Source organism: Ambystoma mexicanum, chromosome 6p, assembly GCF_040938575.1.
Source record: "Ambystoma mexicanum isolate Mex_15411 chromosome 6p, UKY_AmexF1_1, whole genome shotgun sequence".
Classification (NCBI taxonomy): Eukaryota; Metazoa; Chordata; class Amphibia; order Caudata; family Ambystomatidae; genus Ambystoma; species Ambystoma mexicanum.
Genome location: NC_090935.1, coordinates 415,577,704 through 415,594,435, shown reverse-complemented (window position 1 = coordinate 415,594,435; position 16,732 = coordinate 415,577,704). Strand labels below are relative to the sequence as shown.

The following is a 16,732-nucleotide window of genomic DNA, read 5'->3' as shown; positions in this document are numbered from 1 at the left end:
CTTCAATACTGTCTGTTTGTCTATTATAGTAACCCCTTGTTCAGCTTGGTCTTTGCCACTGAGTTGTGGATTTTGGGTTTCATCACAGGGAATTTGTAAGGACTCAATTGTGCCATTTGAATTCAGAGTTGTCATTGTTTTTTGCGTGTTTTTCAGCCTTGTGTTGTCTTTTGCTACGTCAAGTGATTGAGCATCTGATTTCAGAGCGCGATTTGGATGAGTCACAGTGGGCACAGTTTCAATCAAGCTGACATGCTGTATGTTACATTCGTTGTTGGTGTTGCGACTCAGCAACTCATCAGTATTTGTGGCTTGATGTTAGTCACTATCCTTTGTGTTGCAGTGCCCAGCGGCAGTCGTTTGGTTTTTAAACAGCCTCAGCGCCTCTTTTGCCACCTCTGGCAACAGTTTTTTTCCAGGTTGGTGTTTTTGGTTTGTTCTGTTAAGATGTTCAAGGAAGCCTCGATTTTTTTGTTTAAGTTTGAATTAATTTCTTTCATGTCGTCCTTCTCACTTTCCAGCTTAAGTATTTGTGTGTTAATTAAGGCGACGAGAGTTGACAAATCCTTAATGTTGTCATTCAGGTGATCATACAGTTTGATGAACAACGCAATAGTTATCGCCATTGAGGACATTATTGTTGATTGCAATTCTTGAGTTAAGTTCTCCCTTTGTGCACTGTTGATGTCGTCACGCTTAGTGGGGAGAGTGTGCCTGGAATTCCGCTTCGCTCGCCTTACTTTTGGAAAGGCTCGTTCCATAATTGATGAATCTGTCGTGGAGGACTGCGAAGACGACGATCTATGTAGAGTTAATAGTTCCGGTTTCGACTGCTTTAGTTGATTCTTACATTTAGCCTCAGGCACCTCCTTGCTTTTTACTGTTGTTTTTTTAGTGTTTTTCTGCTGAGAGGAGCTGATGCTGGGTGATACACTATTCTCGGTTCATCTGCGTATGGCTTGGCCACTCGACCAGGTTTTTGTAGGTGTGCTGGTGCACATCGAGACAACAGTGTTTGATGTTGGTGAACTATACCCAGCTTTAGTCAGTTGGACGCCCAAGACACTTTTAAAGTTGTGATCTTTATTTATTCGCATTAAGTCAACCAGCAGTTTGTTCACCAATACTAGAGAATTTCTTCTGTCACTTTGGATGAGAGTTGTTCCTTGTGTGACACTCTGGGGTTCTTCTGCACTTTTTTTTGTTCATTTCAACAAAGTCTGCGGTAGGATAGAAAACGTCTTATTCATCCAAGGCGGTCAAGTTACTGTTTGCTATAGCAGGATGGAAATCAGTAGGGCTTGCAATTGTACTGAAGAATTGTGTTTGCCCTCGTTGTCTTTGAGCAGTGGAAAGTCGTACTGCCTCTTGCTGAGTGTTACACAGATCTAAGTTCACCACTTGTTGCTGAGCCTGCTGATTCTGTAGGAAATGTGACTCTGTCAGCTTCTGTTCATTGCCAGTTGTCGCCCCTTTGCCAGGATGCGTGAGTTGCCTATAAACACGCAAGGCAAGCACGCGCAGCAGGGGCACTGGGGGCGTGCCTCTCACGAGGGCTGGTGCAAGGGCGGGGCAGACGGCACTATCTGCGCTACCCATGTCAGTCTCGTCATTTACAAGCAGCTCTGCCTCCTTATGCTCGAATGTGTTATCATTTTGCAGTGAGCAAAAGTTTGTGTGCGTGTTAATCGCTTAAAGCGAATATTTCCTTTGGCACAAGATGTGAGACGGCATGCACACATGGAGAGACAGAGTTTGTCCGTGTTATGATTCATGCCAGCCACAAAAGTGAAGTAGACATGTTAGTCATCTCAATTGTGATTATTTTACTAGAGCCCACCGCGGGATGACTTACTTGCTCTTGGGCTAAGACTCCAGTAAGCAACCCACCGGCGAACAAAGCTTCAGATGTCTCGATCCTCCTCTGGGCACGTGTCCTTGGTGACACGGCTGCTTTAGTTTTCTCTCGCATGCTGTTGCTGGTAGTCGAGGGATTCAGGCTTCGCGCAGAGTCAGAGTTTTTTCTTCCCACTTCCACGACTTCCACTTACTCCACAGACTCTGCTAGACTCCGCGGTGCGAGTCAGCTTTTGAAGAGTCACACCCACTGCTCAATGAACACAAAAAAACACTCTGCAGCAAAGCACCAGTCGGTCTCATGTCTGACTTCACAGACTCTAATAGACTCTGCCTTCAATCACTGAGATTGTGAAAAAAAGATTTCTATGATTTTTTCCAATGAGCTGTGATAGCTGTCAAACATTTATGCAAGCAAATTGTAAGCCACATTTAGCCAACTAAAAATGATAAGGCAGTACCATCTCTTCCTTACATATTGATAGGTTACATCTATTGTCTAGACACCACTTAAAAAACCTCTTCCACTTGAAAAAACATGAGCTGCATGTAGAGGGTCTCTTTACTTCATTCAAAGCATCCATGATGTCTGGAGGCATATTCAAATGGCTGTACTGCAGGTACTCAGAGGCCATGTGGTCGAGTTCAGCGATGGTAGTTTGTGGTGGAATATCTGGCGGTTCATCCTAGACAGAACATAATGTCTGGATGGTAGTCTCATGTGAACTGAAGGATGGTCCATCAGTTCTAAACCTCAGCACTGGAATGGCTGACTGGGCTACCAAGATCATCATTGTTTTGGGTTCTTTGGCCCTCATTACAACTTTGCCGGTACACAGTAAAAGTAACGGTAATACTGTTTACCGGCACTTTCACTGGTCCTGCAAAGTAAGAGTTTGCCGGAACACAATTGCAGGAACTACCTTCGACAGTAATACCAGCACAATGGCATCACCAGCATATTACGAAATTGGATGTGCCGGTAATACCAGTAGATATTTGCCTTAATGCTGCCAAATCCAAGGTGGAGATAACAACACCTCAGCTGGTAAATAGACACAGGTGAAGGAAAAAAGGCCACAGGTGCACACAGTCCACCCAGGTGCACCCTATGCACACAGGAAGAGTATGAAAGGGCCACACCAACCCAAAAACACTTCCAAACACAACCATGCTGTCACTGTAAACATGGAGCTGGAGGCACTGCATGCCAATCTACAGCTGTAGGGGCTGGAGTACCAGCAGAGGCAACAGTAGGCCAGGGAGAGAAGGAGGTGGAGGAGGATGATGGGGATGCAGGTTTAGAGGCAGAGGTGTGTTGTGATCCCTAGGAACTCACTGACGGGCAGATACTAAGTCTGTACCGCCTAAACAAGGACCCTATACTTCCACATCCAGGAGGACATTGAGAGCAGGATCAGCATCAGGTCAGCCATAAAGCTAAAGCAGGTGTCGGTCCTGGCCAGTGGCACATTTCAACACTCACAGCAATTCGCAGCCTGCCTTGTACAGAGTGCTGGTGCAGGTACTGGCGGCCCTCCTGCACCATGTGGGCCAGCACTTCGCATTCCCGACCCCCCTGGCACAGTTCAACGCCTCCAAGGCCCACTTCTATGCAATTGCGGGTATGTCCAATGTGGTGGAAGCATTGCACTGCACACATGTTGAGCTGGTGGCTCCCCATGCCTCAGAGGAGGTCTACAGGAACCGGAAGCAGTTCCATTCCCTGAATGGCCAGGTCACCTGTGACGCCGACCTTACCTTCATGCACTCCTCTGCCCAATTCCCAGGATCAACCCACAACGCAACGCTCCTTCGGAACAGCACGCATCCTGCCTACAAGGAGCGTCACAGAGGACATAGGACCAAAATTCAACACCCCCCTAAGCAGTGTAATATGCATGCAAGGACTGTAACATGAAGCAGTGTGACACAATGTGACATGGGACATTCATACACAGACTGACCATTGAGGTTCTGCCATCACAGGCATCACCACTGCCGAGCATTACTCACAGCTGTGTCCTTACCCCTTGTAGGTGACTCTGGATACCCGCTGCTTCCTGGATGATGACCCCTCTGAAGAATCCCAAGATGCTACAGGAAGTGGCATACAACGGAGCCCATGTGAGGACCAGGGTGACAACGTTTCAGATACCTACATGGGCCTGGGGCTGCGCTCATGTACAGGCCATAGAAGGTGGGGCAGATATTCCTGGCCTGTGCATGTTGCACAACATCTGCATCAGGTGCAATATACCCCAGCCCCCAGATCTGGACATTTCTCCAGCAGAGGATGATGTGGTGGTGTAGGTAGGGCGTACAGCCATTACTGTATCACATAAACTACCACACCTCTCTCATTACCTAGTATCCTACTTCCCCAGCATTCAGCCTATTTATGTTTATCAGCCATAGTTTGCATTTAACCTACTTGTATAAGGCAGCCATTGAATCTAGCCTCAATCTGTAGGGAGACCATACTTGGCATTAAGCCAATTGTGTACATTGGCCACAGTTTGCATTTTGGCCAGTTTAAAGGGGATAGAAATGTGGAGATTAGTATGCATCACATCTAGATATAATTGTGGAGGGATAGAATTGTGGAGATTATCTGTGTCACATCTAGATAGAAATCTGGAGATTAGCATGCATCACGTCTACGTAGAATTGTGGAGATTAGCATGCGTCACATCTAGATAGAATTGTGGAGATTAACATGTGTCACATCTAGATAGAATTGTGGAGATTGGCATGCCTCCAATCCAGAGAGAATTGTGGAGATTAGCATGCGTCACATCTAGACAGAATTGTGGAAATTAGCATGCATCACATCTAGATGGAATTGAGAAGATTAGCATGTGTCACATCTAGAGAGAATAGTGTAGATTAGCATGCGTCACATCTAGATAGTGATGCCACTTGATATGATATGATATGCTATTTATAACAAGCAACAAGTGCAACCCTACTAAAAAACTCACCCCTGTGCATGCACCTCCCAAACTCTGAACCAAACACAACCATAACTCTACAGCAAAACAAACTACACGCACATCACTACACCACAACAACAAAACAAACCACACATAGCCTCGCACAACAGCATATGATGGCTACCAACCGAAAAACACACCTAAACTGAGCAAACCGTGCAAACCGAACTGAAGCCGACAGCAGCACATCACAGCTCTCTTGTTCTTTTCACTCACTCAGTCCCACTAATCTCCACCACTCTCTTGCGCTCTTACCTTACAGATCCCCCAGAGAGCCACGGGACCACGCATGTGGTGATAGTGCGCGGTATAAAAAACCTTTAACATAACAGGATGATCGGGGCATGTCCCGGTGTAACTGTCCCGACGCCAAATATTCTCATATGATGTGGGAATGTCCAAAACTACAACTGTTCTGGGGGGATGTTTGTACAGTTTTATCGGAAATTATAGGCAAAGAGATTCGCCCCATTCCATTGTCTTGCATGTTCTACATATTTGACTCTCTCATGGGTAGCATGTACACATTTGTAAAGTTGTGCCTTCTTCTTGCTAAAAGATGCATAATGATGTGTTGGACGAACACAAACGTCCCCAACAAGGACCATTGGTGTTGTGTGGGCCAACGACATGGAGGAACACTGGGCACAAATGCAACCGATTGACTCTCGTCCAAGAAACATTTGGGTGCCCTTCACGGCATACCTCTTAGGAATAACGCCAGGTGCCGACACAACCCCAGTCTCCTAAGTGAAGTGTTGAATGTAATCAACTGTTAGTCTTCTGGGAGTCATATCTCGGGCTTTCATTACACTCATGCTACATTGTGTGTGTCCTGCTCTTGTCATGCGGCTTCTTCAGCCTGTTTGCTCCAATGTGTGCTTCTACATGTGGGTGGAGGGAGTGTACATTGACTGTTGGTCTGCCAAGGTGTCTTGCTGTTGTGTGTGTGGTAGGCCTATGATTCCTGTCCTGTTCTCCCTTGGCACACATGGGTGCTCATCATGGGTCCATGTGTGGGGCTGTACATTTTGGCAACAGTGCTTGTGCATCGCTACGTCTACCTGCATCCCCTGGTATGTGTATGTGATCGGGCCATTTGCTGTCACCGACACGTGTTGGACCGGTTCCCTTGCCCATTTGTTGTTTCTCTGCCTGGGGATGCATGTATTTGGACTCAACATTTGCATTTACATGGGGTTTGTTGTACTTACCACCATCACCTTGGGTTCCAGCTCCTGCCTCTGCTGTCCCGACTACCTCTATACCCTCCATGTGCATGATGGAGCTGCACCTCTCCTCCCAGGGCATGAGGTTTAGAGGTGCCACCGTCCCATCTACTGTGGCAGCAGATTCCCTCTTGTGTGTTGCTAGGAGGTTGCGTCCCCTGAGGCACAAGTCGTCCTACCACTTATAGCAGTCCCTTGGAGTGCAGGCGACTGTCCCCATAGGCGTGACCCTGTCTGCCACTTCTTGCCAGATGGTTGTCTTTCTCCACTGGCTGGTCCTCCTGTGTCCAACCCCAAAGAGGGTCTCGGCATGATGCACCACTGTGTCGGACAGTGCAGCCAGCTCCGCCTCCGAAAACTTTGGTTTCCTTAGGTGGAAGGCAGGGAGTCTTGACTTCTTACTCCCAGACATTTTGGCACCTCCTGGTGTAGTGGATGGCAGTTGGAAGTGGGGGATTCAAAGTGGATTGAATTTTCAAAATGGCAGCCAGCGAGCTTCCCGTTCCGGCGGTGATGCTATTTCCAGCACCGGTAATTCCAGCAGTTTTGGTGCCAGTATCAGCATTACCAGCACATTTCCGCCAGTAGTACCGGCTGATTGCTGTTGACCCCGTTAATTCCAGCGAGCCGGTATTACCGTTTCCGGCAGGGGTGTGTAGGTACGCCTGAGGACCAGTAATGCACCAGTATTTTCGGTGGTCGCCCCTGCCAGAGACAATAATACCAGCAGGCCAGAATTACGAGCGTTTACGGCAAACTTGTAATGAGGGCCATAGCCTGATTAGCTTCACACCGGGAGGGAGCCTGAGGTTTGGTTACTGTACGAATGTTTGGAGGAATGAGATCTCAAGGGAGCTAGAATTAGGTCTCCATGAACATAGTACTAGGATCCCTTAAAGGGGAGACGATATGTTCTGACTGCGGCAAACCCCTGTACACTGATTGGGGCATTGTAGTGCAAGCAAAGAGGATCTTTTCCACACTGCCCTGGGCCCCTGCATCACTTAAAGGGTGGCAGTGCCTGTTAGGCAGAATTATACGCAGTACCCTTTGGGAAAACTACACATAATTAAGACTACAAGTGACAGTATAATTTCACCTTTGGTACAAGCCTGTACTACACAGTTATAGTGGTAGCAGTAGCGGAGCAGCCAGACTTATCTCAAGAGTAAGTGAGCAGTACAAATAGTTACAAAAAGACAGCAATCACTATGATTCAGGCAAACACTGACTCAAGGTTTCTAAGTAAACAAATATATATTTATTTACTCAACAGTTGTATAACATTTCACTATTCCAAGCAAGATCAAAATCACAATCATAAATACATCACACCACTTCACTTAAATTCCAGACAAGTTAAGCTCACAAAATGAAGTGGGAGCAAAATGGCACTGCAGCAATTTAAAAGGGAGGGAAAGACAAAGTTATTAGAAATTAGGCAAAACCAACAGGTAAGTACTCTGGGCAATTGAACAAGAGAGACTACAGTGAGGAGATCAGCTAGAAAAGGCTTAGGGCCAAAGTCAATGGGTCAAAAGTCTTTTGCTAAGGATCTCACAGTTCAGGGTAGTTCGCGGTAAAGTTTGTGGCACAGATTCCAGACAACCGGATTTGCACAGTACCTTAAAACGGAGGGGGGGCTGTAGCTGAGGCAGACGTTCCTGGTAGTTCCTGCAGGCTCACGGTTCCTGAAGCGACTGTCGGACTGATCAGAAGCAGGAAGACTGGAGGGTCCTGCACTACCCAGGGAAGAAACCAGCAGCAACGCCAAACAACGAATAAAAGGTGCGCTCCTTAAAACCCAAGCAGGGTCCGACCTTCATGGCTATCCGGCCCACTGTAGCTCTGTACAGCAAATTCAACCAGAGTAGGTTGGTCCCACCAGCTCAAGGGAAGAAGTTTCCTGGAGGATCTTCTCTGTCGTCGGATTTGGAGATTCTGACCTGCAGCAGGGATTCACCTGGCGGTTCAATCGTTGTAGGGGTCCTCTTCTTCCAGTTCCTCGTTGGTTCTTCCATTCCAGTGGCGACTCTGCTCTTCCAGTCCCAGAGACCTGCTTTTTATGCAGTTTTCCCCCATTCATACAGCCTGGCTGTCAATCCCCTTAGTCAATCAGACAAGAGCGTGACTTGGGTTACCAAGGGATCCCATGGCAGGGGTCTAAAGATCCCTCCCTCACCTCCTGCCTACCTAGACTATCAGGCGCCTTAAGGAGGGCTTCTGTGCAGAAGCCCGCGAAAAGACAGCGAACAAAGGAGTCATCCCCGGTTTGGCGCGCAGAGAAAAACACGAGAAAGACTTTAATAAAAAGAAATGGCGACTAAACCCAGCCGGAACCAAAATAAAATGTATTTGGTCAAGCGGGTTTATGTTCGAGGCTAATATAATAGCCTAAAACATTGCCACGTTTATATAAGATAATCGTGGTAGAAAAGTTAGGGTAGATACAGGATCTATGGTTCTATGATGCAGTATCTACTGAGAGTAATCCAATATATTATGAAATTGTGTCATTTTATAGGTTTCCTTTTCTCTCTCCTTGAATGGTGGGGTTCTCCCATGCGTCACAAACCCCAATTCACTGTTAGCCCATATTCCAAACACCCCCGGAATTCTAAACTCTATTTGGGATTTTCCCTTTTGACTCTCATTTGTAAAAATGTGTTTGTAAAAACAGGGCGATTTGCGATCTCTCACCTGCTCACAAGTATTTAATTTCTCCTCCATAATCCGTGAATTTTTCTTAAGTCTTTCATTTTCATCTAAGAAAAACAGAATCATGTGGAAGAATATGTTGGACACAGAATTATTCCCATAAGGATTAAAAAGCATTATTTATATTCTTTCAAAGTCATTGAACTCATCGTTTTGAGAATATTTTTACAACATTTCATCATTGGTGTCTTTACAAATAAATTATACACGGTTTTAGATGTTCGTAAAAATATATTTCATGCCAAGGAGGAACTGCACAGGTCTCATCCAACTACACTCATAAATATTCTAAAGAGGAAAGACTGACCCACTGTGTCTTTTAAAGGAGTGTTGAGAGAGAATTGTTGTTCACGATAGGTTGCAAAGGGAATCTGGTCGATATGGACTGCTGAGGCCTACGGGAGAGCGGAGCGGCTTCTACCAAAGTGGATGTGGAGAGTAAACTTGTGAATTTGTAACTGGATAGATGAATGAACAAGAAATGTACAAAAACGTGCTGCAATGATCAACAACCATCAAGATCATTGCAGAAAACAAAACATTGTTGTTAACAAATCACAGGAGGCCTGAGACTTGTCAGAGATTGATGTAGAGACAAAGCAGACCTAAATCCGACCCTTCCCTTCGATGAAGACAACTGATGGGGAACCCTCCAATGGAGAAACCAGAGAACAGAATGTTTTTACACAACCAGGTGGGCCGGTGTATAAGAGAAAGTCCATGATTGAGGCAGCGACCACATTCATTTGTATAGTGGAGGCTTGTGAAGGGAGAGATTCACCCTAGCATATCACTGTGGGAGAGCAGTTAGCTGTATTGAAATGGTAGAAAGCAAAGCAATGTAGATTAGAAATTGTAGCATCACAATATTTGGCTGCTGGGACCCCTTTGTTAACAATGAGGCAACACATGCTTCTTGGTTTACAGACTATAGCACACAATTTGGTTACATTTGAATGTTAAAAAGTGATGTAAAGGTACACTGGAAAACCCCAGTCTAAGAGGAACAGATAGGCCTGGGAAATCCTGTACCCAATTACAGAAATAGTCAAAGTAAATGGCAAAACCCTGCTTTAACAACAATCCACATAAAACAGGGACGGCATACAAACAAAATAGTTGTGAGCTCTCATTCTTCTCAAGCATGACAAAGGTTTAAGAACAGAAAATACATCACCATTGATATCTCATTATAATCTTGGTTAAAAAACCTACCGGGTACGGGGTTTGGTTAAGAGAATCAACAGCATATAGAAAATAAATGGGTTAGTTCTTTGATTGGTTATACTGCTATCTGATGGCTCCACCTGGGACCACCTCTGAATTGATAGCAAAGAGTATATGTCATGTTTAAAGTTGACTATTGGTTACTGCAACATGTACTGGGCGGCACGGCATAAGAATTTTCATTGGTTGGCACCAAGCTCACCAACCTTGGCAATGACAGGTCATCAGCATATGAAGTAACAAGCATTGGCAAAGCCAACAGTTTTGACATTTGTGAAGTCAGGGAATAGTTATTTTCCAGGCACTACCCTAATATCACTACCTGACCATAACTCAGCAACAGCTGGAGCATGGTTTGAATACCTGGGTATGTGATGGCCCAGGCAAATGCTTATCTAATAACTATACACAAGCCAAAAGGGATGGGTCTGCCAATGCGTGTTGTTAACAGGACTTCAGTGCAAGGAACAATTCCAAAGACACACATACTGCCTATAAATCAAGTGCCTGAAAGCACACTTGGTTAAGAAATGTATATTAAGTGACACCAGCAGCTCATTTACTGGTGTAATTAAGCCATGAACAATCATAACACTTGTTAGAAATAACAATGGCAGGCCAACGTTTGATGTTACTGAATGATCGAGCTAGCTCATAGAGATCCCAGGAGGCTGTGTTTGAGGCAAGGAGAGGAAGGCAGTAGGTGGGAATATCCATAGAGATGTGCATAGCCATGAGAGGTCAATGGATGGAGAAAAAAAACAAACAATGCCCACAGGTTATCTATTCTGTCTAACATTATTATTATTATAATTGTTCTTTTATAACAAGCATAATACCAATGAGTGGTTTCTAAGCGCAGGATTGGGATTCAAACCTGTGTTGTGCTGCGTTTTCTTTCTTCCAAGACAAACACGTTGCCCCTGAGCTATCCTTCCCTCCCCCAATATCGTATCTCCCTTCTATCTGTACTCGAATGCAATTGTTTCAGCTTATAGGTGGCACATAATAGGCAAAACTAAAGAGCTCTATAACATTTTCATCAGTCATCACCTTGAAAATCATATTGTTTTTAGGGATAACCATGTGAAGAATAAAGAGTGACTATAATGTTGAGAGCAAAAAACAACCCACAGTGGCATTGAAATGGGCCATATTTCGAGAAAAAGCCAGAAGTACTCAGCTCCTTCATGCTGCGCCCTTGGATGCATGGATTTTCTACCAAGTGCATATGGCTGTCCAGTTTCCAGGTATACCCCACCCCTTCTGCTAACTTCTGGGAGAATGAGTGTTTCCTTCGAGGGTCAAATGTGTTGAGTACCAGCCATCAGCTTCTACGGACCTTGACTGGGGCACATTAGTGTGTTGGCATTTTATTCTGATCAGGGTACTTCTGTGCCAAAAACCAGTCGGATCAGGAGGACTACGAAATCTGTGCTTACATTCTTGCTACACTATAGAGAAAAGTTTATTCAGTTTACATATTTTCTTATTGCAAATTTTTTTAAAGTAATACATTAGAATTTTAGTCTATGAAAAACATTATTATGATTAATATCATTGAGTGCGCACCTGCCGTCGGGAAGCAACACCGCGCTTTACAATACATATTTGAGTTATTGTCGTGACTCACTAGTGCATATCATTTGGACAGTACATAATAAAATAACTAGCGATTTGTAGCTAGTTTTTCGGGAGAAAATTAGGTCAGCGCTTGTGTAGCTACAGCTCCTTTTTTCCTCGTAAAGTGTGTGGGTACAACATGAAGACAAACTGTGAATGTTACATTCGAGCCAACACTATAGCATATATTCCATGACACTGCCAGCCACCCTTGTCCAGCGTAAAGTCAACAACCCAAAGAAAGTTAAGGGCAACTGTATGCGTACTTGCACGCCATATAAAAACATGTCCACCCTGCTACTGGGAACTGTCATCGTCTATGTTTGATTGGTGACGTTTTTGCCACTGACACCCTGGTAAAAATGCAATGTCCGTCATTTTAAGGTTAACACATTTCTGTAAAGCTCCCTCTTTGCTCCCCTGGATGGAGAGCATTGGTATCTTGCCAGGTAGTGGTGCCCGAGGGACAGGCAGCAGTGGGCAGCCTCTCCCTGCACTAACAGCATGCATAAACACGAAACCTCCAATTCTCAGAGATTTGGAGGGAAGGTCACAGAAGCTCTGGAGCGAGTGGCTCATTTGATACGTGTAAGCCAACTCAGTGATGCATGGCGACGAGTAACGTAAGATTGTTTAACATGAGTGAAAGTTTCACTTGGAAAGGCTGTTCTTTTGCTGAAATAACATGAAATGACGTCTATACGGCGGGTAAGAATACCCGTGCAGCACGCGTTAGGACAAACAGGGTTCAGTCAATGCCAGGCTTGTTGCTACACTGCTTGCCCCTTTCCACTGGCAGCTGACAAAGACCGCTCTCGGCACTGTGGGTCGCCGTTGGTGTCCGTAGGACACTCCCGGGTCTATTTTGCCCTGTCCTAGGAATGTGCAGGGAGAAGCGAAACCAGAGGCACAGGAGAGCTGCAGCCTGCACTGACCGTAACATGCCTGTCGGGAGCATGGTTCAACAACAGCCGATACAATTCACAACGCTGTGCACAGAGGTGGCCTCTGCAGTGGTACAAGAAAACCCTCAAATAAATGCACACCCAGTACAGGAATGGGATGCCAGAGACGTTTTTATAGGAGGCCAAAAGGGGCACTTGCCCAGGGCACCCACCTTGGAGGGGGGCCCCACAAGGCTATCTAATCTGAAGAAGTAAGATTCCATTGTTCACCATTCTTAAATAGTACACGTCAGGATATTTTATGGGGTGCTGCTGAGGGTCTAAACCCATTGCCTTTCTGTTTTGACAAGTACATTCTGCCTTGATCAATTCCTCATGTAATGCTTTCTGTGTTCACTGTGGTATACATAGTTTGTATGTTCCTTATGGAAAAACTCTGTAGCATTCTGTACTTCCTGTGGGAATTATGTTGATCATGTGTAATAGGCCATGGTTAAATGCATATTGATAAATTGAGTGCCACAGTCGTTCAGAAGTTAGCTCAGTGTGTGAAGCACCCATGGCAGTGATATGTGCTCGTATGCGCAATTAGAATATCATATTCCAGCAAGGCTGGCTGAGCCATTTCCTATGTCTGAAGTTTATAAACCTGCCTACATACGTACTTGGGTTTGCAGAACAACATCTCCTTTTATCAGCAATGTACCTGCACCAGCTAGGGGTTGCTATAAAAACTAACATATCATCCGCATGGTGAAGGTCTAGAATTGGTTTGTTCAGATGGGGTGTTGTAAAACCTAGGTAATCGCCTCCAACGATGGCATAAAATGTCAGTCCAAGAGGTCAATAAGTATCCAAATTCGAGACTATGGAACAAAAGCGGTTATGCTTGCATCCTGGATTTGCCATCAGACGATACAGTGCTCCTGGTCAAATAATGTAATATATCTTAAATTACTGTGCTGTCTTCTGTGAGGTTTGCCTTCTTGCATGCTGCTGGTATAGTTTAGCCCATTATTTGATCTTTCTTCTCATGAAGGCCATTTGGGTGGAAGGGATGGTAGACAGAAGAGAGCAGACCATATGTTGCAGGTCTCAGGCGAGCATATTTTAAGGTCTGCTTGTTTGACACAAAAACTGTTTGATTTTTGGTCAAAGACAACGTTTTTTATGCACATTTATAAATTAAAATACCACAAGTCTTGTATTGCCTAACGAATATTGTCAGTCCCTAAACCTTTCAAAATTGTCAGCCGTTGAGAGTGATTTCCTTCTCATGGTATGATCTTCATTAAAGCCTTATTCATGGTTTCACTATGTTAATACTGAGCATATTTATATTGCACACCACATGCAGTTGTTCCTTTGATCTCTAATGGCAAGACTATTTGAAAACCATATTCCACTTCTAATCTCAGTCTGTCTGGATAAAGATACCTTCCTGGTAGCTTCTAATCTGCCTCCACTATCCATGCTATGGTACGTGTAGTGTTTTCCTTCCTTCTAATTGGTGGTCTCTATCCATTCACAAGCACTTTTGCATTCTATGAGGCAGCTAATGTGAGTTCTCTGTCTTGCAGCATAATAAGGAATGCATATCAACCTATAGGTTGTGAGCGCGACGGGTGGGGGGAGTGACCAGTATTCTTGGTCCTGTAAAATTCCTTTGATTTAGTGGAGGGGGGGCTCAAAGATGTCTGTGCCCAGGGCCCCATAAATGCTTAAGATGGCCCTGTGGGATGCTTCGGAAGCCCTCCTTTACTAAAGTACACACACTGGTCTGCGAAACTTAAGACTTAACAACAGGTCCGAAGGTCTAGGGGGCAGCAGAGAAGAGCAGCTGGAGTCCACAAGTCAACGAGGATAGGGCAGCTAATTCTTACCTGCTGCTCAGCCGGACCCCAGCTCAGCGCAGGACACAGCAGGATCAGGATGCAGACAGAGCGTGTAGCTCAGGGCCAGTCTACAGGACTCACTGCGCTGCCAGACGAAATCTGGTCTCATGTTCACTCGCATTCTTCGTGGTTGACAGTATCCCAATGGGGAAGACACTGGCCAGCGCGGAAGGGCCATTGCTCCACGGACACAGAGTACAGCCTGCTACTCCGGCGCCCCCTTGCTCTGGATGAACAGTTTCACTGCCGGGACCAGGCAGCGGTAGCATGCCCAGTGCATATCTGCAAAACACACCAAGCCCAGCTGTGCTGCAACACCAGAGGCTCAAAGGTACGTGGACCCCGGCAGCAAAAGGAACAGGACCCACACAAATTAACACAGAGGCCATAGACTTCTGGGTTCATAACCAGAATTTGATGAAACAAAATGGCTGCCTTGTGTAAAAAACACATAATGTACACCCAATCACATCCTACTGACAACACAAAACTGCAGATCCAATCAGGTACTGCTAACAACACAACTGAGTAGAACAACATCTACCAATAAGTACATGAACATTTTCAGAGACATTTTTTAAAAAACGCATCTATAATAGTAACGTGTACTAAATACATTAAAATATTTAACATAACTTAAAAGCTGTAATTAATATTTTTTAAAGCATCAATCAAGTCAAATAACGTTTAAGAAACATTAACATATGGCAACCTCATTTTGGAAGTCAAAATGGCTGACAAATTCAGCACACAATACAAATGCAGGTAAAGAGTGCAAGACAGGTATGGTTTTGGGCGACAATGGGATGAAAACCATATAGATTTGACTTAGAGATGGCCATTAAATGGGTGGGACACATAGCCAAACAACACAACTCCATCCTCATATGTCATCTGCATTGAAAAGCATCAGAGACCCTCATTCAAAGTCCCTCTTTGAAGCTCTTCTGTTAAAGCCCTAATTTTAATGACAATAGTTTTGTCTTAAAGGTAGCACTTTCAATGCCACCTAATAGCCAAAACTAAAAATGGGAGTAGGGGGTGAGAAGTCCAAGACCTGCATTCTTCCAATTAAATAATACGCTATCCCTTATCTGTAGGCCATAAGCCAAAATATTCCTTTGTATTTGATCTTTATGGCTCAGTGATTCTGAGAATATGTGGGGAGTCCAGGCAGGTGCTGGTTCATGTTTGGCCCTAATGAATAGACACTGATTTGGAATTATGGGTCACGTGTGAGGAGACCATGTTGTGGATTATTCTGTCCTGTATTTGTTGAGATTTTAGCTAATATGAACACAAGTGTTATTACTTTTTCAGCCACTAAGGTCTTGTTTTATCCATTCCTTATGAGGTTTTAACTTATAATTAATTGGCAACTGCCATTCAAAGACTGTTTGTTCCTCCATTATTGTAAGAGAAATATGTCTTCATCCTTGGGAATCCTTATCTCATGTTCTCTTCTAGACCGTTCAAGCCCTTTCTTAATTCTTCCATAACCTTGAAGAGGGGCCGCACAGCCGCTGCCAGCCCCCTGCACAAATCTGTACATCAGTGGATTCAGCAGTTTGCGTTTTCATAAAACGTCGAGACCTCTATTAATTTCAATGCATGTTATGACTTCGAAGTTGACAAAAATTGTGGCCTTTTACTGTTACGGTTCTACGTTAATAAACTAACAACGTATATCACTTGTGTAGCGTTTCAAGTTATACATTGCTTGTGTTATATTCTTTGTGTCTATATGGTGCAAGCGATATTCTTCATTTGTAAATGCATGTTTGACCTAATGTCTGCGTTTCTTTAGGGTTAGTGCATATTTGCTTTGTCTTTTACATGCGCGTATATCAGTCTCACAGCAGATTTGTTTATTCTTGACATCTTCAGTTGTATCCTGCCCATCTCTTTCTGTATTGATCCGGTATAAGGCCTATATGGTCATCTTCGTCCATAGTATTTCTCTCCATTACGATATTGAGGCAGGGAGGGGTAGTTGCCATTAATGATGTATTCACCCCTCTCTCGACATTCCCCCCTCTGGTGGAGTCCTAGACCACACCCTTATTCTGGCCCCCCTCCGCGTAAGATACCTTGGGTATCCATATTTTAGTCACCCCTCTCAGGTCATCCGCATGTATTATGTGCTCATCCACACTCCAGGTCATGAAGCAGCACTCCCCATCTGGCTTGCAGAATACCCAGAGTCCTACATAATTCCGCGGGTCTGTGGGTAAGAGAACTTTGATTATGGAGGTGTGATAGGGCTTTCTCTTACGTGCAGA

The 16,732-nt window shown here is 44.7% G+C and overlaps 1 protein-coding gene across 1 annotated transcript in view; it reads right to left on the bottom strand.

The window, feature by feature from the left end:
• The window catches only part of CCDC152 (coiled-coil domain containing 152), a 692,008-nt gene that overhangs the window by 301,093 nt on the left and 374,183 nt on the right, over window positions 1-16,732 (bottom strand). Inside the window, exon 3 of the mRNA XM_069627214.1 lies at window positions 8,783-8,847. Coding sequence (XP_069483315.1) covers window positions 8,783-8,812 — 30 coding nt within the window. The 5' untranslated portion in view covers window positions 8,813-8,847. The remainder of the gene's footprint in view (window positions 1-8,782; window positions 8,848-16,732) is intronic.